The sequence below is a fragment of the Ambystoma mexicanum genome, chromosome 11 (genome assembly GCF_040938575.1).
Source record: "Ambystoma mexicanum isolate Mex_15411 chromosome 11, UKY_AmexF1_1, whole genome shotgun sequence".
Taxonomy (NCBI): Eukaryota; Metazoa; Chordata; class Amphibia; order Caudata; family Ambystomatidae; genus Ambystoma; species Ambystoma mexicanum.
In genome coordinates, this window is record NC_090934.1 from 1356731522 (window position 1) to 1356758093 (window position 26572).

A 26572-nucleotide genomic window follows, 5' to 3' on the forward strand; every position below is an offset into this window, starting at 1 on the left:
TGCCCGCCACACAATCAATCCTAAAGTGTGCATGCCATTTATCAGCACCGTGGCTGCTCAAGCTAGGCTTCAGATTGGTTCCTGTATGGTCTAGTGAAGCATCTAAAATCATATTGAAGCCTCCGCTCCACATGATGGCTGTGGAAATGAGTGACCTATATCAATATGTCTCTTTGGAACTGTGGGTTGTCTATATTAGGAACATAGGTGTTTAGTAGCAAAACTTCCCAAGTCTCAATCCTGCCTAGCGTGCCAAATACTGCCTGTGAGGGTCCAAGAGGGACTTAATTAGTGTGAATCGAAGGTTGTGATGGATCAAAATGAGAACTCCCTTGCTTGAGAAGAATAAGAGGTGTATTTGTGGGCCCCCAGGAGCTGGACAATTGTGATGTGATTTTATCTGTTGCATGAGTTTCCTGCGGAAACCAAGTGTGTACCTTGTAGCGTTCTATATGCTAGCAATTTCCACATCTTAATAGGATTGCCGATTCCCTGGATATTGCAGCTCATACATGTCGACTCGCCCGTCATTCTAGTACAAGACTGTATAGTGTACCATTAATCGGTCCCAACTGTGTCTCTGCATATTACGATGGCGTAAACGCATACTCTGCCACCCATTCCATGCATGCCTAAACTGAGCATAGTTTTTTTTTCCAAATTGACCCCCCACCCCTCCAAACCAGTCCCCAATCACACCATTACAGTGTGCAATGCAAACACTCGCTCAACAAAACCAGAACAGGAGCAACATAACTTGAGGAAGCTGTGAGCAGCGGCACATCTCTGCCAAGATCCCAACGCAGCGAAAGATAATCCAAAAGTAGGTAAGCTTAAGCACCATATAGTTAAATATTAAGTTGAAGGACTGGGGTTTGTCTGCAGCAGTGAATGATCTCTTCCTCCGGACAAGTAATGTTGTTCTCAATAAAGGCTGCCGTTCCCCTGGAAAAGTGAAAAAGTTTGCATTATTTTGATAGCCGAAGCGCAGTTTCACTGGGAATAGCAAAGAGAATGGGATGGATCTGGCCCAGAGAAGCCTTTTTCACACCCGCAAAGGTTCTTTGTTCTTGCAGGACCACCGTAGACAAATCGGGGTATATGTAAATTCTGTTCCAGCACAGCTATAGCTCACCTTGCTTTCGAGCTACTTGCAGTATAATGTCTCTGTAATTGAGGAGACTAGCTAAGATTGGTTAAGGCTGGGCCCCTGGTTTAGGAGGAGCCATGAAAGATCTCTGGGTACGCTCAACCAGAAAGTGGGAAGAGAGCGGGTCAATTCAATATTTTTAGCAGGGTGGTCTCGGCAGATTATTCCATACTACTTCCAGTAGGGTCTTAAGGAATCCTCAGTATGTGCATGTTATTTCTGTGTGATCGCAACTCGAAGTAATCACACTTCTGAGTGATCTTAATTGTAGCAGCAAGGGTGTCGAACATTGCCTTCATAGCAGCCACCTTATATTCGACCATCACTACCCTCGTTTCAGCTTCTGTGATGCGATCTTGGGCTTTCTCGAACTTGGAGTTCAGCATGGTGATAACAGCAATGTCATCCAGTTTAGGATTAACGGATTAGAAGCATGCCGACATGTTTGGCAGTATCTTCTGAAAAACTGTGGAGTCAGTCGTGGCTGCAGGAGAGTCCACACCACTGGCAGACGGACCACACTGCAAGGTTTTTGTATATTTGCCCATGCTGCCCTGTTTTCTTAGGCTAGACGTAACACCACAGCACCTCAGGGAAAGTGGGGGTTTGCTACTATGTTACTATGCACTGCTGCTGCACTGGTATACGCCAGCCCTTCAAGAGATGCACAGGCTGGAGAACCAGAACAATCTCACTCTCCAGGCACTGAACACTAGGGCATATAATGTAAAACCAGTGTCAAGCAGTAAAAGGAGCTGAACAATCACACACAGGGTTCTGCTGGAGTAATGTATACAAGCTTTCAGGTCACCAGTTAATGCGGGTGTACCATACACTTCACATGGTTCTCTGCTGGAGGCAGCAAGGAGCAAAGGCTTTTAAGTTAGCTGTACGGAGCTTACATTCCAGTGCAGTCAGTGAATTGGTAGTTCACCGACACACCTCACTCCGTTAGTCCGGTAGCATGTACCCTTCGCCTGCCACAACCGTGCAACCTCATTTTCCAGCAAGAATGGCGGCAAGCAGGGAAAGGTATGTAGCAAGCTCTGCTCATCCAGTAGTCGGTCCACGTTCCTGGACAGTGAAGAGCCAGCAGGTTCACAGAGGCGTAACTGACCCTTGGCTGGTCTGGCAGGTGGCAGAGCAGGATCACCAGCGCAGTCTGAGCTCAGGAGTGCTTGGAGAATGCACCGGCTCACCCCGTAGTGGGAGGGGTACAGAGTTTAGGAGCCACTGTGTTGCTCACTCTCCCACGGAAGGGAGAGCAAAGGTGCAGCAGGCCACACAGAGCCCACTAAGGGCATCACTTCCAGGCACCTGCAGGCCGAGAGATGCACCGGTCAATACTCCAGCAGTGAGCAGGCAACATCCAGCACTTGGGCAGGTAGGATTAGGTGGGTGCAGAAGGGATTCAGGTGGTGGGACAAACACAGCCTTATCAGGCAGTCACCATCTTGTGCACCATGCTACTTCACCCCCTTCCATTCCGTTCTCACTGCCTACCCGACCCACTTAGCGCTTACCTCCATTTCCTTCTTGCCACTGCTGCCACTCGCCTCTGCTTCTTCCACTGCTCTACAAGCATGAACATACTGCTAATTCAACCAACATTGAGCAAGTAGGTCTTGGTTCTTTTATACTTGCTTGCCTTTATCCCCCATCTCTCTTGGTGGGAGTGCTAGTGAGAGTAAATACCTGTGGGTGGTAACTGATTGGAGGTTGGATTTGCTGTTTTCCCAGAAGGCAACTTTGGCTGCTTTGGCCTCAAAGGGCTGGATGAAGCCAATTTGTATGGTAGGTTTCCTCTGACCCTGCCTGGTTTGTTCTGTGATAAACTGGGGACTCGTTCCAGCATGTAGATTAGAAGCTGGAACGGAAACTAGTTTGATAAACACCTCTGTATTCCTATCCTAAGGAGAGTTTACCTACCTAAGAAACTAAATCTAAAACATTCTAATCTAGCCCTTTGCACTAGAAATGAATATCTATGGGTGCAAGGAAAGGTCTCCGACTTCTGGTTGGCAATAAGTGTTAATAATGAAAGTAAATAGATACATCCAACAGAAAAGTTGTATCCAAGGAAAACACCTTACACCTAGAGGGTGGTTCCCTTCCCCTGGATATTTAGATAGAGTGGCAAAAGCGTCTTTCTAAAACAAACTTCAAGAAGCAAAGAAACTGTTTGAAAAATCCTATGCAGACAATAATTCCATATCATTCAACTCTTCCTCTGTGTCTTTGTACTCAATTCACAAAAGTTCTTATTCAAAATGAGAAATTTCACAGGTTTTCTTTACCTTCTCCTGTGCTTTGGTGGATTACTTTATGTATTGCTTTATCAGAGATCCTTTTGTGAACTCTTCGGATTTCTTTGTCTACTCCCCTGCCACATATCTTGTCACACTATCAAAAAGTCTGTGTTCAATTTCACAACTTCAAATGCTCGGTGTATCTACACAACAAGATTACCTCCATGTTCTTCCTCGTTTCTCTGGTATACCCATCTGACAGGTGTTTTGCAACATGGGTACATTTCCTTCTATTACTTTTGTGGACTTCGTGGTATACTCGCCTGCCAGGAATCCTTTGATGGGTTCTTCAGATCCGCTAGTGTTCTCTCCTGCCAAATATCTTCCCACAATTTAAATGTGTTTTTTAAATGTGTTTTTTTTGTCAACATGTTAACACCAACACAGCATTAACAAAACCAGACAATGTTCAAATCACAGTCCCGCATCTTGTTTCTCGTATTCCTTTAACATCCCACCCTCCCCCAAACCAGCCTGTGCGTAAAGACTTGGGGCCTCATTACGAGGAAGGAGGGAACCATGCCACTTTTTGCGGCATGGCTACCTCCATTCCGGGTACCGAGTCCGGGTTGCCTGAATGGGGAAGTACCGGGCCATTCCAACCTTGGAGGGCCCGGTATTTCCCCATTCAGGGAACCCGGACCAGGTACATCCCCATCCCATAGGGCTCAATGGGAATGGGGAGCATGCTTACAATGGGCCTGTTAACGACGGGCCTGTTAGCATGCTGGGCTGCTCGCAGCACACGGTAAAACCAGGCGTCTTTAGTGGGGTCCCGTGAGCAGATCTTGTAATAGGGTGGTGAGGGATAATGGCTCTGGCACCTTTACTGGCGCCGTTAGCCCCTTACCGCCCTCCTCGTAATGAGGCCCTTGGTGTTTACTCTTACAATTAAACTGCAGTTCGTTCCTTACAAAGCCTCCTGCATACCGACATTGTGTACATCATGGTCACTGTTCAAGCAATCCATTGTTGGATGTCTGTGTCTGGTTCTTGTTTTTGTTCCATCAGCTCCCTTTTCCATATTACAGTTTCTGCTGTTGCCCTTTTTTTCAAATCCTCCCACCACCTGACGATGCTCGGTTCCCTCACTTCATGGCTATGCTGCCTTTGGCTAGTTGTTCAATGATTTGTTTTTTGAGCTCCTCTTGCGGTGGCCCAACATGCATGCTTCTGGGGATTTTACATCAAGATCAATGCCTCCTTGGGCCGCTTTCTCTGCCACTCCCCTCACCCCAGAACCGCTGCACTACTGGGCATCCCCAAAACATGTGTACCAATCCTGCCTCCCCCTCCTTGCATCTAGAACGTTCTTGTTTGCTTGCACCCTTACATTTTGCAATTGCAACCGGGATGAGGTATGCCTTATTCGTGATCTACAGTTGTATCAGCTGAAATCTGGCATTTCTGGAGACTTTTTTTATGATATGGCGCTATATCTGCCCATTATGTGTCTGCAAACGTTTTACCCAAATCCGTTCCCATTTCTCCTTACACTTTAATCCATCCCTTGAACTACGTCCCACCAATATCTCATAAACCCTTGAGATGGCGTGCCCTCCCTCTGATAAACTGAGCAAGGCCTCAATGTCTTCACTTCATATAGGCTCATCAGTGGCATTCGGCCACCTTCCTTTTATCACCCTTATTGTGTTATGTAACATCAATTGACCTTTGTGTATACCTGTAACCTCCTGCAATTCTGTAAACTTAATCAACCCATTCTCGTTTTGTAGGTCTCCAATTGTGGCTATGCCACATGTTTCCATTGAGTTTGCACCCCTCTCCTACCACCTGGCACTTCTGCCATTATTGCCACTATGTGGTCTGTGGTGAGATAGGATCCTCCAGTCCCATAATTTTACAGGTCGTAAGGATGGCTTATATGTTCTCCAGCGTTAGACCAAATCAAGTCTCTAAGATAAGCATTTTTTAAAGCTGGTTGTAGGAGGGTAGTTTCCATCGTTGGATCATCCGCCCTCCATTGCACTACATATTACAACTGGCATGACAGGAAATACAACTCGAAATTTGTTATCTTGCAGCCTCCACACTCGTAGGTCCTTTGCAATACACTCAGAACGCTCTATGCCTCCCGGCTTGCCACAGGAATCCCCTGCACTTCATTTCAAATTCCTGGAAAAAGTGCCTCGGAATGTTTTATGTGACATTACCAAAGCAATGCATAAGTCTTGACAGTGCCACCATTTTAAGTAATGCCACCCTTCCCACCATTGACAGGGGTAACTTGCTCCAAAACTCCATAGACTTCTCTAACCCTTCTTTAGCCCGTAATGTGTTGAATTCGTGCTCACCTTTAGGGTCATGATATATGTCCACTCCCAAGTATCTAAAGGATTTCGTGTTCCATGGCAGGGGAAGGACTGGCAGGTCCACCTCCACTACGGTCACTGTCATGGCCAGTGGGAATAGACATGACTTGCTCTTTATTTTTATCCCAGTCAGTGTACTGAAATTATCTAGTACCTCTAATACATATGGTGGGTTGGCCTCTGGGTTATTCAGGTACAGTAACGTGTTATCGTCATACATAGGACACTATGTGCTTTACCCCATCTATTTCAATTCCAGCGTCACTCAAGTAGGCATCTATGGGTTCCACAGCGTTGGTATATAGCATGGCGGACAGAGGGCATCCCTTTCTTGTGCCCCTATATAGTTGCCATTTGCCAAATATGTGCTCTGTCCTGACCCTGGCCATCGGTTCAGTATATATCAACTGCACCCTCCTTGTGTACAGCGGCCCTATTCCCATTCTGACCATGGTGGCATACAACCAATTCCAGTGGACAGAATCAACTGCCTTAGTCTCATCTAGTGAAGCTACAGCGCACTGATCTGCGCTGTCCTTTTTACTATAAATGACATGGTGTAATCTGTGCAGATTCCCTTTTTATTTATTTGCATTTGTATAGCACACTTGCAGCCGGGAGGCATCTAGGCACTGTTACAGGCATTTTGTAGGAGATTTAGATTAATAGGTAAAACGCGGCCCAAATGTCTTAGTTGCAGGTACAATCTACATGGCAAACTAGTCTGATTGGAGATACAAAAGGTGATCAGAGTTACACATAGATTCTTAATACAGTGGGGCAATATACATAGTGATCATCATTAATATTCCTCCCTGCTACATCTTGTTTGGTCTTGCCTGATCAGCGTGGGGATTACTTTCTGGAGTCTGCTTGCCAAGATCGCTGTGAGGCTCTTGCTGTCTTGATACAACAAAGACAGCAGTCTATAGGATCCGCAGTCTGTCTACCTGTTTTGTCTTAGTAATGGGATTATCGTGGCTTCTCTCATGCTATCTGGAAGGATTTCCACTTCATAAGCTTCATTATATACTTTAGCGAGGGGTGGTGCCAACGTGTCTGCATAGGCCTTATAAAATTCACCTGTTAGTCCATCTGTACCAGGGGCTTTCCTGGAGGGCCACATTCTAATGGTGGCCAGTACCACCTCAGGAGTAATGGGTTCTTCCAGCGTGTCTGTGGTGTATCAAGACGTGGCAGGTGGCAGGACTATGAGATCAAGGGCATCTTGTACTTCTCTCCTCCGCCGGTTGGAGGTTCTCATAAGGCCTCGTAATACTCTGAGAAGACTCCATTTATGCCTATCTGTGTGTTTACCTCTTCTCGGTCTGCGTTACGGATGGAATATATTGGGGATCTTTTATCTTTTTGTTTATACAGCCAGGCCAGCATTCTACCAGGTTTATCACCCTGTGCGTGACTACTTTCCAGGTATTTCGCATGACTAAATTGCCCAAGCTTGTCCCAATGTTCCAGGCATCCTTGCCTCAACCTGATTTCCTCTTTCACATGTTCTTTACCTACTTTTGACTCCTGTTCCAGTTTCGATAATTTATCTTCTGTATTTTTGAGGTCATTTACAATGGATTTCAGGACTCCCCCTTAGACTGCTATCATTTCTTCCCTGATGACTACCTTATATGCTTCCCAGATCGTGCTCCCCTGTTGTACACTTCCCTCATTTTCAGCAATAAAATCTACTGTACATTTTCTCATGTGCTCATGAAATGCTTTATCTAATAATGCTTCACTACGCAATCGCCAGGTGGATATAGGGGGTCTTGGCGCAAACACCATCCATTTTACCAAGAGTGGAGAGTGGTCTGATGGGACCCTAGCTAAATATCCCACCTCTGAGAACTCCATTGCATGTTCCTCACCTGTGAACAAATAGCCTATTCTTGTATATACAGTGCCTAGTAATGTAAGTATTCCCTGCTATCTGCATGTTCTCCATCAATCTCTCAACTAGAAATGCTTCAGGAGTGAGCACAACACTTTGGCTGGGGGGCACGCCCGTTTATGTTTAGCATCAGACTGATCTATGGTGAGGTCTGAAGTGTAGTTTAAGTACACGCCCCATATCACTATTCAATCTATAGAGGGCCCCATCTTCCATATAGCCACCTGAAGAAGACTGTGGCATCATGATTTGGTGCGTAAGTATTCACGATGCATACTTCCCGGTTCTCCAACATACCATGTATCATAGCCATTCTACCTTCATTATCTGTTTTAGTGGACAGCACTTTGAGTGGTATGGCCGGGTCTACCCAAATTAAGACCCCACTTGCGTGTGTTGAATATGTGGAGCCCGCCAACACTCCTCCCCATGCGCCCGCCATGTTCTTTTTATTTTTGTGCATCCAGGTGTGTTTCCTGCAATAGCGCAATCCCAATCTTATTTCTCTTTATATACATGTTTACTCTTCGGCGTTTAACATAACTATTTAGTCCTTGAACATTCCATGTCATCATTTTACTGTTTCAGCCATTGGGTCTTCTCATCCAGAGTATCTTTGAAGCTTTAAATGTAATGCAAGCTTTAGTAAGAGTTGTATGCAGTATCTTCATGAGCATGCCAGGCTTCCCCCCCTCTCTCCCCCCCCCCCCCCGCAACCCCACACCCCTCCCTTCCCAACTAATAGTAATCCATACTCAAACAGAACTTGTCCAGCTGTGCTAGGCCTCGGAGTATCTAGACTCCTGTTGCTCTCCCAAGCTAGGCTCCTGGTGCCCTCCCAGCTCTACTTAACAAAACACTCAAAACCTGAAACTGTCCATTAATGCATAGCATTATAAGACTCCCCCTGCTTCCGCTCCTCAAACACCTTGTCAGATGACAAGGCTCCTGGTGCCAAAGGGTGCACCCTTAAAGTGTGTGTGTGGGGTGGTGGAAGGACTCCTCTGGGGAGGGGGGGCGGGGGGGTTCTACTCCACTGATCTTCCATGTCCAATCCGTGATTTTCCTACATCAAGCAGCTATTTCAGCAACAGAATCAAGTGTTCCTTCCGCATCGTGCTGTGTTCACCTTATTGGCCTTCAGTCGTCCCATTTGAGTCTCAATGTTAGTCCTCGCGCTAAAGTATTCTCTAGCCTAATCTTGCCATCAATAAACTTTGGCTGCTGGGAGTTTCTTGCTGTTCATTCAGTCCTGCGCCTCTGATGGAGTCCGAAGAACAAGGCCTTCCCTTTATATAGAATCTTTAATCTAGCCTTTTTGTGTCTCGCTTTTTTTGGGATGAATTGTGCCCTCTTTTTTTTTTTTTTTGCACCTGAAAGGTATACTCAGGAAACTGTCAGCTTGGTGGCAGCTCTCTGTATGTCTCCACCGTTTGTGGAAAAAGCCAGGATTTGCTCCCTGTCCTTTTAGTTAAGGACCATGGCAATTATGAGCCTCGGTGGGACCACTGTTGGAGGTCTCCTCACTAAGGAGCAATACACTCACTCTATGGTGAACCACTGTTAGGTTGCCTGTGCCCAATTCCTGTAGAAAAAGATTCTATATAGTTAGTGGGGTCCGAGCCTTCCATGCCCTCAGGCAGTCTGATAATTCTGATGTTATTGCGGCACGCTCTTCTCTTCGCATCTTCTGCTCTTTCCTCTAGCAATTTAACCTGTTGCTTTAGTATTTGCACTTCTTTGGATGTTTGGATCTTCTCCACTGTGTTCTCTTGGACCTGTTTTTCCAGTTCGCCAGTGCGCACCGCTAGTCCCCTCACATCTTGCCTTAACAGGCCCACATCAATCCTGACTTAATCTATTTTAGATTCCAGGGTGGCCTGCAATGCCACTATGGCTTAGAATGTGCTGGTTCCCGCTGTCTTCAATATCCGTGTGCCCCTTTGCTCGGTCTGGTTCTACTCCCCCGTTTTCGTCCTTAGAGGGACTTCCTTGCCCCTTAGCGAACACCTCCATCGTGGTTTGTTTTGCCTTGGTTTTGTTCCCTTTCGCACCATCTCTGGCGCTACTGTTAGTAGCTTGCTTCACTCTTTATTGTACTCTTAACCGGGCCCTTGTCAAGGGTAGTGCTTCTGTAGTCTCACTGCGCCTTGATTCCATGGGAGAGTTCCTTGTACCTGGGGGGTGATATCTTTAACACTCGTGCCCCGGGCGATTGTATGGGCCGGGATGATTAAGATAGTCCTCTCGGACCAAGCCGGTATCCCTTAAATTGACCAGAGTTTGGCCCCTTGTCCTCTGGCGCTCTTGCTTCCCTTTTGTATTTACTGCAGCCCACCAGTGTAATTGGCAGTTTGTTGCACAGTGAATCTCTTGGGCTGGCCTGTCGCTCACTTCCACTCTGCTGGGGTTACAGGCCCGTGTTCCCTACCTGTGAGTCTTACTCACGCTCCACTCCCTGCTCTCCAGGGGGTAGTGGCAGGTGCCCCAGAATGATGGTACCAGTCTCCTAGGTTGTGACACCACTTTTCTCTCACTATCTGGGCTTTTGTGCGACGCAGCCGACGGGACCTTTTATTAGTTACCCCCTCCTGGACTTCTCGGCCCGCATCTCAGGCCTCCCTATCATGTAGCTATTTTGTGTCTGGGGCCTTTAACCTTCGATAAGGCTTCCCATTGCGTCTTAATCGTATCTGTTTGTGGGGAGGCTTTAGCAGTAATATTGCCAGTTTGCCCCTCTACATGAGTGGTTTGCAAGGTCTTTCCGTCAGCGCCCCCCCCCCCAGCTCCTTACCACATTTGTGTGCATCATTTTTCTGCCTCCAGTCTTGGGGCCACTGTGCTCGAGTGCCAGGTATGCGCTTACATGGACGTCACTGCTGCCATGCCTACAACACCCTCATATCTCTTCTGTTTTCCGGCACCAGCTCGGTGTGCTTTTCGCACAAATATTTGTTCTTTGCCAGGCAGTGTACTCTCCTGGCCCTTCTGTCTTTCCTATTCCATTGTTCAATTCTCAGCTGGTAGGATGTGTGCACATCCGATGCCAGCACCTCTGTCCCTCTTGTAGATCTGGCGTCTGTACTCCTAATTATCTTTGTTCCCTCACCTGTGCCTCCAATCTCCTATTGCACCGTTTGGGCCCTGCGTAACTTGCTGTGGTCTGCCGCCTCTCACTGCGTCAGCATGCCTCTTCGGCTCACTCCACTTACAGATCGCTGCAGACTTAAGGCAGTGCTTTCTCTTTCAGGACCCGGCTCTTCAGATGCACTTCTAGCCCTGGCGTCTTCAGTTCTCAAAAGTGCTCCATTCACTTTGCCAGGGGACTGCTTATTGCATTCTTGCTGCACTCTGGTTCAGGCCACCTTGTCTCCCTGTGATATAGACCGCCCATCGTCCGGCACTGGTCTGATCCACTCCCGGCAGCTCTCCCTCCAATGGGTCAAAGGACCTTGCGTGCGCTTTCCGTCTTCTGGTGACCTCGCTCCCTCTCGTCGCCTCGCCTGGTGGAGGATGGCTCCATAGTTCGCTTTGTTCGTCTTACGGGACACCCTCATGTCCTGCAGTCCACTTCACCCTTTCCTCAGTCCTCCTTCCCTCTGATGGCTCCATCAAAGTCTCCTGTGCAGGCTACGTCTCGCAGCAGTGCCAAATCCACGGCTGCACTTCTTTCTTCGCTACGTCTTCTTCAACTGCAGTCCTTTGTGACTGCCACCATTTTCTTTCAGTACAGTGCTGCAGAGGGTACATTCCGTTCGGTGTACCTTGCTACCTTTAGCTTGGGCTGAACAAATTACATGCTCCGGTTGCTGCAATATTCATGTGACCCTTGTAGTTTCCTGGAACACTTCTGTGCCTCATAAAACATATCTTTTTGCCAGATCCATAGGAGCTCTTCTTGGGCATGTCCCCTCTACGTGGCAGTTATCCACGCCCCCACACAATTTTTAAAGTTTGTATTCAACAAAGTGCTTGGTCCATGTCATCACCAGGACTACATCCTTGGGCTTCATGCTTTTGATGGATTTCCTGCTATACTCCCCTGCCAGAAATTCTTCTTTGGGGTCTTCCAGATCTCCTGGTGTACTTCTATGCCAGCAACACACCCCCAGCCCCCCCACATCCACCCCCAATGTAAACTGCCTGGTGTACTTCTTTCATCAAGACTTTTTTTTTTAATCAATTACACTGTCCTTCAATTTGCCAGTTATATCATTTCTTCTATTTGCTTGTTTAAGGTAAAACTTGTTCCAACTTTCCCCACATTGACATCTCACATATAGGGACTTGTTCAAGTCTTGTTGTGCTTTATCTGGTCGGTATTCAATCATTCTTAACTCATTCATTTGTTTTTATGTCTGTTACGCCCTGAGGTCCGCAATGGCTCTGGGCAGACTCGCCAGTGATTAGTCGCGTCGCCGGCCCATGGCATGACTTTGCGATGAAGCTCCCTTTCTGAGACCGCCTCTGCCATGCCTGTGGACCTTCCTCCAGCATTTCTTTCTGTTCTGCACATACCCATCGGCTTCTCTTTGGCCTTGACTGGAGAATGCTTCCTTCTAACATGTCCGTATCCACGGGGGCTATGCTGCTGCTCCCGGTGCTGCTCCGGTCCTCCAAAGGTGCCTGCAGTATCGCTTTCCTTCATGCCAAGCTGGTATGTGTGTCTCACATTTGTAAGCTGCCACATGGATGTGCCTGGTCTCTCGACTTCCTCCAGCACATTTCTTTCCTGCTCTGCCTGCCATGTCCGTGCAAAGGCCTTTTTTAAATGACCTGCGCACTTGTGATTCAACCAAACAACTAATCTGCGTATTCAGCTTTGGGTTTCTTTAAATCCTCCTCAACTCATTCCTTCTTTCAGTACTTGAGGCTTTGTGGGAGTTGAAATTCATAGAGGTCATGGGATTTTTAAATTGATGTTACTCTAAAAATATCAGAATCCGCAAATGTTTTAGGTTATGTTTGTTTGATGTTTAAATGGAATTCTGTCTAGAGTGACTTAAAGGAAGGGGTTTCCTGGTTCTACAATAAGCAGGATTTGTGAGGTGATAACCAGCCCTCAAGAACTTGGATATTAAAATATCTTCACTGGGAGGGGGCGAATAACGCGTCTCTTGCAATGGCGTCACCATCTCCCATGGCAGTAGCCTCCTGCCATATGACCCTCCCTCACATTACCTCCCCCAGTGTCAGAATCGGGTAATTGCTGCCATACCCTGGCCCCCTGGGAGGTGTCCACAGCCGGGGAATCTGTGACTCCTCGCTTCCTCAAACATTTGTTTAATCTATTCCCTTGTGCGTGCAGGGAAATTGCAACATTTTGTCACCGCCACGAGAATCTCTTGTCATCCGGGAACAATGTTTTAACAACGTAATTTCTTGGGCTGAATCCTGAGCACTCAGAACTCGCAAAATTGTGCCTGCAAGATCATACAGTTGACCTTTGTCCCACAACTTTTATTAAATTACTCCTTTGAACTGTCAGGTGAGGCTGTAACTAACATTAGCACCCTCATGAGGGCAGCCAGCCAATTGGGTGGCTAGAAACATGAGCGATGTCAGCCCGCGTTCCATGGCTCATGATGGCCGGTCCCTCCTGCCGCCATCTTCACCCTAACCCTACTCCAGGACCCTTTTAAAAAGTCCCCCCCCCCACTGACCTCATTGTAGCTGCTGCTTCCTTCTTTTCGGTGTTCTGTATGGAGCCCTGTCTGTCTTTTCCATGGCAACCATCTTGGAACAGTCTTTAGTTCGATGAACGGGGTGCTGCGGGGCTGAAAATACTATCAATTAGCCCCGTCCGTGCCCATGGGACAGGTGCTGATGGTGGTAAGCACCTGTTCCAAGGGCTGGAATGGGTGGTAACGGCCCGGAGCCCTCATCTGTTCCAACCCTTGGACAGAGGCGTAGACATGGTAGGGCCTAAGTGGGTAAGGCCCACCCAAAATCTGTGAAGGCCCACTCAGCAGCAGTGTGTGGGTATTTGCAGATGTTAATGTCAGTGCAGTGGGCCCAACTACATTAGCTTCAGGCCCCACTTGTTGGACAATCCTGGCTACGCCTCTGCCCTTGGAATGGGTACATTACACCACAGAACATTGCCTACCATTCTTGAGTGCAGAGAAACCTTTTTCCTTAAAGGGAAATCAGTCATTCAAACTATGCAAAGTCTGGGTCTGCAGATAAGGATCATTAATCTCTCTCAGTACAAGGAGATTTCCACAGGTATTTCCCTGAAGTATCTGACAGAGTATTTGGGCCGGATCTACATCTTCTGAGTTGGCCTGTCCCACTCTGCTGGTGTTCTGGGGAATGGCCAGGCACTCAAATTTGGTCTGTGATGGGATGCTGCAATTGTCCTCTGCCATGTGACTCAGATCAAAACCAGACAGAAGACTGATGACAATGTTATGCACCATCTGTCACAGAATGTCTACTTCATTTGAAAAGTAATTTGCAGACTTAGTTGTTATGTATTCCGCCAAGTGATCTAGCTGCTTGCTTCTTTTTGATGTCTGATGGAAGATGAGATCCTTTCAATGGGCATTGAGGGCTCACTAGGTGGCGGTAACTCGGATCAGATCCTTGTTACTTCTCGCATTTGTTATGACCTTCTGTGGGAGGTGCAATATTGTCTGTAGGGGATCATTTAGCCAACATTCGTCCTAATTGCTGATGGTGACAACAGACACTGCCCTCTTTGGATGGGGTGCTCGTGTTTTGATATTTCAGCAAAGTCAGGAGGTCTCGTCAACCACTTGTGCTTTGGGATCTTGAGTTTGGCTTGGTTGATTTGATATAGGCTACCTAAGGTCAAATCTGGGCATATGTCCATGTGAAAGCTGAACCATGAAGTCACCTCATTTCTTTGTCTTTGAGTCTCCCACGGGTTGACCGGTTTTTCACCAATGTGGGGAAACATTCCAATCCAAGCACGCCCCACACGATTGGAGATCAGTGGTGTACTCTGGCTACTAACTGACCTATCATTTGTCACGACCCTCGCCCAAAACCCTCTCTGGCAAACCCATTGGCCAGGTGGAGTCAGGACTCGGGTCTCTAGAGCCTGGCATCCTCTTCAAAAGCCCTTATGGGGCCAGTCCTGGCACCTATGGCGCCAGGCTCATACACCATGAAAAACAATGTGCTTGAAAACTACTTTATTGTATTGTCAGCCAACATGGAGGCATCCACATAGCTTGGTTCTTAAGAACCAAGCTATGCGGTCTAGTGTTTTGGGTGTGGTAGCCCAGGGACTACTTTACCTGGACTATTTTGTTGGGGCTATTTAAACCACACCCGAGTAAGGCAAAACGCTTTGCGTTACTTTGCAGCTTGCAACGTGACGCTCACCGTGTTCAACTATTCCCTCGGAACTCGGAGAAGCAGAACCTGCAAGGAGACAAAAGGAACATCATTAGCAGCAGCATCTTACCTGCAGTCTTCATCTTTAAACACTCGCAGCTACTGAGAACAGCTTCCTCGAATCTGCACGCCTCCCGGACAGAACGACCTGAAAGAGGAAGATAGAGGCAACATTAAAGAAATCAGTAGAGACATTTACAAATTACGAACTGCTCAAAAGGCTTACCTGGCTGGTCGCATCTCGGCTGGCACCACTCCGGACATTCCACTCGCGCTGAAGAACACTGTGACCTACAAGGAAGGAAAACACAGGTTAGCAAAGGCAAGACTTTGCAGCGCTGCTCATAGCGCTTACTTACCGCATCATAGCGCTCTTAATGCGCCATCATTTACCAGCGGGGCTCAACCAAGCCAGGTCGCCGCGCTGAAGCTCTACATATCTAAGGGAGAAAAAAGACATTTTAAACAAAGAAAGGCATGCAGGATAGCAACAAAACTAAAGAACAGCAATAAGACCTACCTGAACAATATCAAATGAGCCGGCGTCCGTGAAGCAACTGGACCGCACTCGCCCATGAAAGACAACACGCCCCTGCAAAGAAGGCAGGACGGAGAGCACGCCTAATTCTACCACAAGGCAGAACCTTCCCCGCAGACCACATCAGGGCAAAGCTGAGAAGCATACCAGCGAGTAACCCGGCTTGGTGGCGTCGCTGTGGATACCAGGTGAGCGTAACATCATTATGTATGCATTGCCAATGGACATTCCAGTATTGCAGCAACTTTGACTGCATGGAATGAAAATGTTTCTCTTGGCTGCAGACTTTGGTTGGAGGTCTTGAATTTCTGGACCTGGTTATTTGCCCATCTGCTTTTGTCAAAACTGATGGGCAGAATCCTCCATACGAGTCTGCCCATTTTGAACCTGCATGCCTGGCATTGGAACAGTTGCGATTCCAAGATTGGGATTCCTTGGATCTTAGGTTGTCCATATCATTAGAGTAGTCTACACCAACCGTTATATTTGTTTTTTTAAAGCACCACAGTGCCAGTTCTGAAAGGCTTGTTTACACCTTTGTTGTTGGGTGTCTACATAGGGTCCTAAGGTAGTGGGCTTATTTTGCTCTTGGGTGGCGGGTCTGTGTGCCTTTGGTCACACGGACAGTGTTTGGCACCATCTTTCCTGATATTTGGCAGGGAGAAGGTGACTTAGTCAGACCATTATTTTCACATCCCTTCAAAACTTAAGCTAGGTTTTATCATTTGACCCGTGTGCTCCGATCCCATGACTCCATATCTAAGGATTATACAATTTATAGCCAGTTTTTGTGGGTAACCAAACTTGCTATTGCTACGTTGATTACCATATGTATGAAATTCTGATACAAGTTTGCTAAGGGAATCTGGATCCATTATACGATCTGGCAGAAAGTTATTCTGCTTTGCTCCATTGTTTGACATCTGCCAGACAGCTCTGCGATCCTCTCTTCACTTTTGCCAAGCTTTTTTATTTAGGTTCTTTCTTGGGAGCTTGCTCGATTTTGTCCCTTTGTTCTTCAGTAGCTTTGAGCATGTTCGCCCTTCATAATAAGGGGATCACGTCCTCATGACTTCTGCCTATTATCCCATAGAGTTGCTGATTTGGAATTTCTTTTTTCTTTTTTTTTAAATAAATATTTGGGAGGAAGTCATCTACTGAAAGAACAAATTGCTAGGGTGGAACATGTCATTGAAAATGGCATCCTTTTGCATTAAAATGGCTGAACAGAAAATGTCTGAGTTTAACCTGTCTGCTTTGGTATGTGACCCTTGGATTATTATGTGTGGGAAATAGGCATCCTGTCATGACGTCATCGATCATTGACCTATGCAATATGTATGTATCCATACGCATGCATGTACACACGCACCTGGAACGTGACTCTTGGTGCCTGGAGACATTACGCACCCATGATGGAGCTGGGGCAGCAGCCATTCTGAGGCCTGGATGCTTCACAAATCCAGTCTTCACCTGGAGACATTCACAGAGATTAGAAGTCTGTGACACACATACCATGTCCATTGGAATGACCCTAACAAAAGTTAAGTAATTTAGTTGCATTCTTTTTAAATATCTAGGGGTCTTTCAAATATACCTGTACCCATTACTGGCTTAACATATTTGTTTAATTCACATGTAATCTCTCTATTTGGTTTTCTTTCTATTTTTGCAGTACTTCTCACGACCACAGTGAAGAACAGACTGTATATTGGTAACCTTTTCAGTTTGTACGAGTAGAGTAGTTTGTGTCGTAACTAAATGCATGCATAACTTTGTATAGTATTTATAAAGTATATTTGTGCCACCTGCACCCCTAATGTCTGCCTCTCTCCATGCCTACTCTACTCTCCGTCTTTGTGTTTCTGGCCACCCACTCTGCCTCATATCTCTCACTCTATACTCACGTCTTTCATGAGACCAGCTCCCCTGTAATGTGGCACTCTACCCATGTTTGATCGATGGGCCAATTGGGCCTTTCTCCACCTTCTCTGTATCCTCCCTGCACTGCTGTCTCCTGGTGAATACTGACACTCCCTGCATGGAATACGATATAGACCTACGGTCTAACTTGCAGTTGGTTGGATATGCCAGAAGTAAATGCAGGAATCAAAAGGCAGGTGTCCAATCCTGCATCTAGCCATTGGGTAGAAGGAGGTTGGCAGGTAAAACTCATCAATTGATTTTTTGATCAAAAAAAATGTTCAAAGTGATATAATGGAGATGGTGACTAGTGCATTTATGAACAAGAGAAGAGGGGAAATCCCATTCAATTGTAAACAAAAAAAGAATCATGAAGATTTTGGAAGTAAGGAATTTTAAGGCAGCATTGGCAGGTTTCCGAAAGTTGAAGGCAAGGCGAAATAAGCTTGCAAGAATTTTAGCTGGATGGTTGGGGAGGGAAAGAAAGTGTCAACATTGTTTCAGTGGTGGTTTCCAAACTAAAAAGGAAATATTTTTCTTTCATTTTAATTCTTCGATTTTGTAGTGTGCCAGCTAATGGGTAAACATACTGACATAACGGAATGACAAAACCGGGGCTGAGGTCACAAACCGAGACCTTCTTGCACATAATGTGATGACGGCATATGTAGAAAAATAGGTCGTGCAAGTTCAGGAAGCAATGATGGAGGTTTGATTACAGGCAGATTAGTATCGCAATTCCGGTTATGATGGGCGTCCTTCATTTTCATGAATTAATGAGGTCCCTGAAGAGGGACAGATCAGGTGAGAATTTGCAATGCCTAGAGGGGCAGATGTTAGTTAACAGCGTATCTAGTCATCAGAAGTGGTAGTCAATATAGGGAAAATTGGATCATGGGAGAGAGGAGGTGGGGGTATGTGGAATAAATTCTTATATGGATGATGGGAGTGAGTTTCTCAGGTGGCTAGATAACTTGCACAGCAAGCATTTGAACCTTGTGTAGCTGGGTTCAGTTTTAAGGGGGGGAGGTTATTTCGGTGTTTAGCTCCCACCGTTTCCAGAGACCATCCTCTGTGTCAGTGTTTGTGGATCACAGGTTTCCATGGGTACATGTTTGTTAATATATGAATACAGACACTGAAATGCCGAAAAGGTCCTTTTAGCAAAGTGTTTGTATCTGTTAATTTGTTTTACAGTGCATTGTCTCGGGAAGACGGCGGCGAGCAGCCTGTATCATGGTAAGCTGTGTGATGTATTTTCTCATAAGCTGAAAGTGAACGAGAATGCATATTTTACTTTGACGCTTCTCAATCTTTAACTCTTAACGAAAATCGGTAAAAGCTCTCAAAAGTATGCAAATATCGTAGCTCATAACATTTAAGTATGTTTTGCACACATCCAAGCCTTTTCTATAACTCTAAGCCAGTCTCTTATCAAGGGATGAATGTACATTTTTAAGTGAGCTTTGAAACTGCCTTTTGTAGGATGTTGGGTGGGTCCGGTTTCTTTGCAGGTAAGCTACATATTTGTAGCACAATCTTAGCTTGAAAATGCAACCATACAGAATAATTGCTAGCTCAAATGACTATGTACCAAATCCTGCTCGCTCTGTGTATCCTCTGGTACAACCGTTTTGGTGTAAGCCTACACTAAAGGAGCACAGGTATTTGGATGGCAAGGAAGGGAAGGCAAGGCTGTGTGTTGAACATTTCATAGTGTTTGCTCTTTTGAAGTGTATACATTCTAGGCATAGTAGGTCATGAAACATGTAAAATGTCTGATGCAAAACCATATTATATATATATAGCTAAATTCTGTTCTGTTTCTTCTACACAGTAAACCAAAAATAATTTCTTTAAAATCCACTCGTATAGGACTCCCTTTTAGAATTGATTATTTTTTTATAAGTGCTCATTACTCTGATCTTGGAGGGTGCAGTATCTTGGCCTTCTCTTTCTATGGTGTTTGGACATGTGCTGGATGACCGAATAGAGGACATTTCTTTCCTCGCTCAAAATCTATGTGATGGTGGATTGTTTATTTATTGTACACTCATACAGAAGTGTTTCAAAGCACAACCATGTATGGGTGGGGATGACATAGGGAAGACGAGACGGACCATCTTACTAGGCATGGTGAACCCAGTGACCTAGGGCCCTTTAAGACAAGGTTGCAATACTTTGAGATGGACTGGGATGCAGAAGTTACTCAAACATCCATAATCAAACCGATTCAGGAAGTTGGCGAAACTGGGTGCTGTTTTATTTGCAATTGTCTAAAACGGGGAGTTACAACGGACGTTTGCTCGATTTCTCTCAGCGCGTTACAGGAAAAAAGTTATATAGTAAAAATCCGTCATAAGTGACCTCACACTATGTGGAAAACTACAAAAACCTACTTGGGGATGTGATGGGATTACAGGGAACATCTAAGTATGTGTTCCATACTCATGGGGGAAGTGATTGGGTCTCTGTCACGTGGGCAACTAAGCCCATCCCAAGTGCAAATCTTTTGTGTCGTACTAATACTCTACACTTCATTGGTTATACAAACTATAGGGCTCTCTGATATGTGGCCCCCTACCATTGGTTTGATACCTTTGTACCCTTCTGGAATATTCCACACGCTAGCAGCCTGCAGGCTACCATAGCAGGTGCATGGAAGGTCGGCATGATCATGCCTCCCCTTTCAATTAGCCCCACATCTCTCCTCACTCTTGCAGTCTGCAGGTCAATTAGGCGTTGAACTTGGCCTTGTAGAGGCCCTCTGCGCCTGGGAAATAAAGTGAGTATCTTATTGGTTTTGACGCATCTCTACCCAATGTCTATTTTGATCTGACCATGTGACTTTGAGACTGCATTTTCAAGCCTTTTTCAGCATTTAATTCTATTAAATGAACTCTTGACGCCTTCAGTGTTTTTCCATTCCACCTCAAACAGAAGTTGTTTCTTTCTCACGTTCATTGTAACTACTGGATGGACACCCATGCTCACAGTGGCCTTGTCTTCTCGGTTCTGGGCCAGCCAAGCTTTTCTTGAATTTCTTTCCCCATCAGTAATTTTACAAATACGCCACACTCAAAAACTCTTTCCAATCAGGGTTTCAGCCTTGCTTTAAAGTGCACTGTGGAATATCCAGGTTCTATACATTCCTATGTATTATATATACACTGGCGCATCGCCGCAAAACTATTCACTACATAGCCAGCTTTAAGATCATGTCTACTTGCGTTACTGCGTCTGTACAAGTGTGAACTGATTTGCATATTCAGCATTTCTGTAGCATGACTATCTTCATCTCGAGCCCGAAAATGTTGCTCATCTTTACCATCCTCTCTTCAGAGCTTATAGAATGTCTATTATTCTGCCTCGTGCATCTAGGTGTCATCCTCTGCTCTGCATGACGTCACCACTCTTCTTTCTTGTTCAAATGCACACTTCCTCTGGCACTTTAAACAAAAGAACGCTGTCTTCGTGCATGTATGTAGGGTTTACTCAATGGATACCTTGTTTCCATGATTTTCTGTGGTACAAGCATCCTTACTGGCACTGCAAGTGTTGTAATGTCTGGCTCCCAACGTGTATAGGCAGCTGGGGAGGAACTTTTGGTGGGGGTACTGGACTCCTCCTCTACACTGGTACATTCAGATTATGCAGGTGAACAGAAAAGGAAGTGCTTGGTGGGGGGGCGCAATAGGGACAAGTGCGCCCAGTCCAGTCAGAACATGGGTTAAGTGCAGAGAGATACCACTCTCATAGATCGTAACCGAAGTGCACTAGTGCTGCGGCAAGTTCAGGGGAATGGCGAGGGAAGCTTGGGACCTGTGAGGCTATGAAGGTACACCAGTCAGCGAAACTGAGCAGAAGTAGAGGAGAGAGTGCGAGAGAGCAGAGAGGTGGTTAGCAGGGGAGGGGGATAGCGATGGAGGCGGTGAAGAGGAAAGTCTTGAGGAGTTTCCGGAATTTAAGGAGATCCAGCTCAAGACTGAGGAGGGAAGGGAGGCTGTACCAGAGAGGCACCTGCAGAGGATAAAGATCTTCCCCAAGCCTCTGCTTGGAGAAGCTGCCCACCCGCAGAGAGTTGGAGGAAGACAAGCAGAGGCAAGTATTTAGGAAGAGAGAATTGCATATAGTGGGCCCAGGCCCCAGAAAGCCTTGTGGACAATGCAAAGGGTCTTGAACTTAATCCTTGCAGCCACGAGGAGCCAGTGAAGGGATTTCAGCGCCAGAGAGATGCGGTTCTGTTCCGGATTAGTTGGTACCTCATCATTCCCAGGTATTTACCTCTTGAGACGCCCATTTCATTTTCATCTCATCCATGGTTGCCATGCACACATTTCTAGGATTTACTGATCGTCAAGAGGTCCATCTCTTGCCAGAGTCCAGGTTGTTTGACTCCGGATTTAGTCCGACATACAGCTAGTCACATCTCCATAGCAGATCATGCCACATCGCACAATATAATAAAAGTCCAGGTATGTTTGTCCGATGCAGTCATGTGTAGTAGAGACTGCCCGCTTCACCTGTTGTCACCGTTGGAGGGAGCTGTTGCCTTAGGAAATATATAAGGCTGGATGTATTTTGGTCTGAAATTTCTCACACTTTGGCCCGTGTACACAGACTTTCACGCTAGTGGTTAACAAATTAACCCCCTAAGCTAATTCTTTAACAATTATAAGTGTCCCATCACAGGATTTGAAATTGGATAGTGTATAATGTTCAGCGTAACAGAGTTAAGTTTGGAGTTCAAATACATAATTATAAAAATACTATAAAAGCTTGTTCAGAAAAATATGAATAAAGTGAAAATCCATTTGGTAATGTGTATAATTTTTAAATGAAATCTGGTTGTGGTTTAATAATATATAGGATAAAGTACCCACTGCCTTAGGTTATAAGGGCATTGCAAGTCACTGAGGAGTTATGTGGCCAAAGGCCGAGTTCCTTTATAACTTCTACCAGGAACAGTTCGTTGTCAATTACTGTCTGCAAAGTATTCAAGAAAACTATTTTACAAGGAAGCTTGTCATGGCATCAAGTGCTGCAGTGACAGTTGGAGATCTTCTCTGTGCTGGCTCAAGCAATAGGCATTCTGACATCACAGCTGAATCACACTGATTCCAGAGCAGTTGTGGTGTCCTTTTCTTATTACTGGTCAGTTGTGATGTCACCACTAGCCTGCTATAAGAAAAATTATGTGCAAGCTTTTATACAGATATTGCAGGCTGTCCTGTATTATAATTAAATATGTCGCCAACACAACCACATCAAATTAAAAAACATGGAATGACCGTGCCACATGTTAGTAGAATATAAATGTGACTTGTCCATTACAAAGCTTTCTGGCATCTTTAAGCAAACGACACCATCTCATATGACCTGAAAGTCCTCTTTCTGACATCTGATGGTAAAAACGAATCCAATATCTTTAAAAATAAAAGGCACCAGCAACTTAGCCTAGTGAATAATCAAAAAAACATAAGGTTGTGCTATTGAAATTAAACGGTAACAAACTAGAATACATAAGATCATCATTAGACTTGCTGTTTTTGTTTATTGCTCCCCTGGATATCTTGCTCAGTCGCTGAATTCCTTTATTTTATTTATTTATTGTTCATTTATTTAGCACCTATACACTTGAATGTTTCAAAGCACTCCAAAGCAGGGAAGGTGAGTAGTTAAACAAAGGCAATAACATTCTTAATAGGCACTGAAACATTCAAGAATGGGCAAGTGCTATGTGTTTATTGGTACAACATAGAACAAAGAGGAATACAAACTGTTACGGTCATTTCAATAATGCAAGAGCTATACATGAAGAAGGGAAGTGGGGTATGGTAAAACGAACAGAGCAATATAAGTGCAAGAGACACATAGTAGGAGAGGAGGAGGTTGAGAGGGGTGGCAGGGAGAGGCACACCAAAAACGAAAGTGGCTGCAGATGTAAATTCACCGAAATTCGATTTTAAGCAGAGGCACAATAAACACATCAAACCGAAAAGTGGCTGCAGATGTAATGTCACGGGAAATCGAAATTGGGTCAGCTGCCTACTAGCAAGTAAATCTGCAGGGGTGCCTGAAGTTCTGGCGGGCCAGGCGCAAGGGGTCACAGTCAGCCCCAAATCCAGGTGACCTCATCAAGATGTGCTGCAGTGGTGAAAAACGGGGGGAACCATCCGGTCCAGTCAGGCCTGGACAGGCACAGACAGGGCCTTAGATCGCAGGCCTTGGAGGCGCACCGGCATTCGCCTGCCAGTTTGCCTGATTGGTTGAGAAGAAGGTGGAGGTCCCAATCGTGGGTGAGCAGGGCCAGGCCCACCAGTGTTTCTGGCAACGGCGTTGACCATCATATAGAGGAGGCCAGGTACAAGGAAGAATGTTCTGTAACACTGGCGTGCAGCAGCAGCTGGGCGCTGCTGTACGAATAATGGTGGACATATTCTTTTCATTTCGTAGTAAATAATGGAGCGGTTGAAGAAAAGGCGAAGTTTCATACAAGCACCCAGTGTGCGCTGCGTGTCCAGGCGTTGTAACAGCCCAACAGGGCTTACCTTTTCTGCTGTGTTGGGAGGGGCTGGTCCACAGTCCTGCAGGTCGCGAGGTGGGAGAGGAGCCCCTTCGTGCATCGGGGACATCAGAGAGTGCGGGCAAGAGCAGGCCCGCAAAGAATTTACGTTCAAGACTTCTCATTTGTTTAGTATTTTTTTTTTGTTTTTATAAGGAACTCTTGCCAAAGCACTGCACATAAAAACAAGAAGTACAAAAATGTAATAAAACAAGATGAACAAACTAAAAGAAGAGCAGTCACGGCATTGTGGAAAGTAAATGGTTTTTAAGATGAGAGCGAAAGAGGAGATGGATCCAATGCATAGGGGCAAAGCATTCCAAAGTTTGGGGGTATGAAGACATAAATAATTAAAATGGGATTGGGCACAGGGGTGCTTAGGAACAGCCAAAAGAAATTGAGACTCGGAACGCAAGGACTGAGCAGGGACATAACAAAGAAACCAGAGAAGAAAGGTAGGAACGCGCCAGACAATGGAGACATTTAAAGGTGATGCAAAGAAAACGGAACGGCAAGAGTTCAAAAGATAACCAGGGTCGAGGGTGAAGTGAGGGGGAAATGGAGGAATGAAGAGGTACTGCAAAGTGTGCCAATAGCGTTGCTAAACATGGAACGCAAAGGAGAACAATGAGAAACAGGAAGAGCAACAAGAACAGTAGTGGGACGCGAGAAGGCTAGTGAAGTGATGAGAAGCTATACAGGCATGAAATGTGAGGATGGAGTGAGCTTTGCGTATTTTAAAAGTTGAAAGCAGTGGGTGTAAGCAAAATGAGTAATATGTGATGAAAAGGAAAGTGACGGATCCAAGCGGACACCTAGGTTCCAAGCAGAAGAGGTGAAAGCATGGGCTGGGGAACCTGAGAGGGAACAGTAGAGGCAGGAAAGAATAGAATTTCCTGGTAGCATTTCGCTGTAAGAAGTGTGAATTACATCCATGTTCGAATAGAAAGAAGAAAATCAGAAATAGTAGTAGGAAGAGTATCTGAATGCGACTTGTTTCATATGACGAGCCTTGAGAGCTGAAACGCTAGCACGTGCACCAGCGTCAACAGGGTTTCTACTTAAACATATGTTCAAGTGCATTTTTTTTTAAACTATCAAATAGGTTAATGCACCTTATTTAGGAGTCTGTCTTGCACAAATGTATCATTTTAACTTGGTGTTACAGCGTTTTATATATGGTTCTTGTAAATTAAAAGAAACAATCCAAGAAAAATAGACAAAAATCAAATGTACTTCAGGGACCAATGGGCATCTCCTCCTTTTTTGTGTAAAGGCAGAGGAACTCCCAAAATGTTTAGGCACCTTTTTTTTGGAGCTCTATAAGATGATCCTAACATGGTTATCTGCTCTGCAGCAACCTCTCAGTTTGTACTCCTCAAGCATGAAGAGCTACACGTGCCAGTAAATGAGCAAACGCTGAAGCCCTGACAATGAGTAAAAACATAAGAACAGACTTGAGCAAAATTTGGAGCGTGTGGAATTCTACCCCTTATTTCAAAAACAAGCATTGGCATAACCAACAATTTTGGCTTTTACCTAGGCATAGGACAATCATTTTCCAGGCACTTCTATGATACTATCTGGCATAACCTTGGCAACAGAGTGCAGGTTGTATTGACAACTCGGTATATTATGTCAGTTCCCGGCAAATGCCTATACAGGAGCCAAAACGGTTGGCTTTGCCAATGCCTATTAACAGGAATTCACTGCAAGGACACACACTGATTATAAATTAGGTGCCTGAAGGCACAATAGGCTGTGACATTTGTATTACACCAAGAGCTAGTTTATAGTTACATATGCACTATCACCTTGCAGAAGACTGCTTAGAAATAACATAGGCTTCCCCTGAAAAGCTCAGCGCTAGCTCAGAGATCCTGGGGAAAAGGGTGTTTTAGATGTGGATGGGCAGGTATTGGATCACAATGATCCTAAGGACTAAGATGTTCATGGGTAGTCAATGGGTGGATACAAATTCAAAGTATTCTGACAGCATGTATGCTCCCCAGCTCTCTTGCTTCGCTTCCCATGCCAATAGTTGCAGCTTATAGGCAGTGCTTAACTGCCACATAATTGCCAAAACTTAAATTTGGCGAATCATACTACAAGTCCATTTTGTCATTATTGTGCTACTTTTTAAACTTGTAATTTCAGAGCACCCAAGTTTCAAGTAGCAATGCATGAGAATGACATTCAATTATTTTTTCCCCTTTTAGACCCTGGGATGTGTAGTTCTTTGCTATTAGAAATTTAGGAAAACTACAAGTCCCAAACTTCCAAGCAAAAACAGGACTGGGTGGCCTTCTCATGCTTGGCCTTGGCAAATGTGAGCGATCCAGCAATTTCTGTTGCCTGCCATGTCAGAGTTAAAGAATTGCACTCGGACCGCAATGTGATCAGTGAGCCCAAACATACTGCAAACCAGTCTCTAAAACAGAGCAAACTGAAAATTACAGGAGCCACTATAAATATTTCAGGAA

General features: G+C 45.4%; 1 protein-coding gene across 1 annotated transcript in view; it reads left to right on the forward strand.

Annotated features, from left to right (window-relative positions):
* The window catches only part of MYZAP (myocardial zonula adherens protein), a 372512-nt gene that overhangs the window by 326561 nt on the left and 19379 nt on the right, over positions 1-26572 (forward strand). Inside the window, exons 14-15 of the mRNA XM_069624910.1 lie at positions 17277-17315; positions 18722-18763. Coding sequence (XP_069481011.1) covers positions 17277-17315; positions 18722-18763 — 81 coding nt within the window. The remainder of the gene's footprint in view (positions 1-17276; positions 17316-18721; positions 18764-26572) is intronic.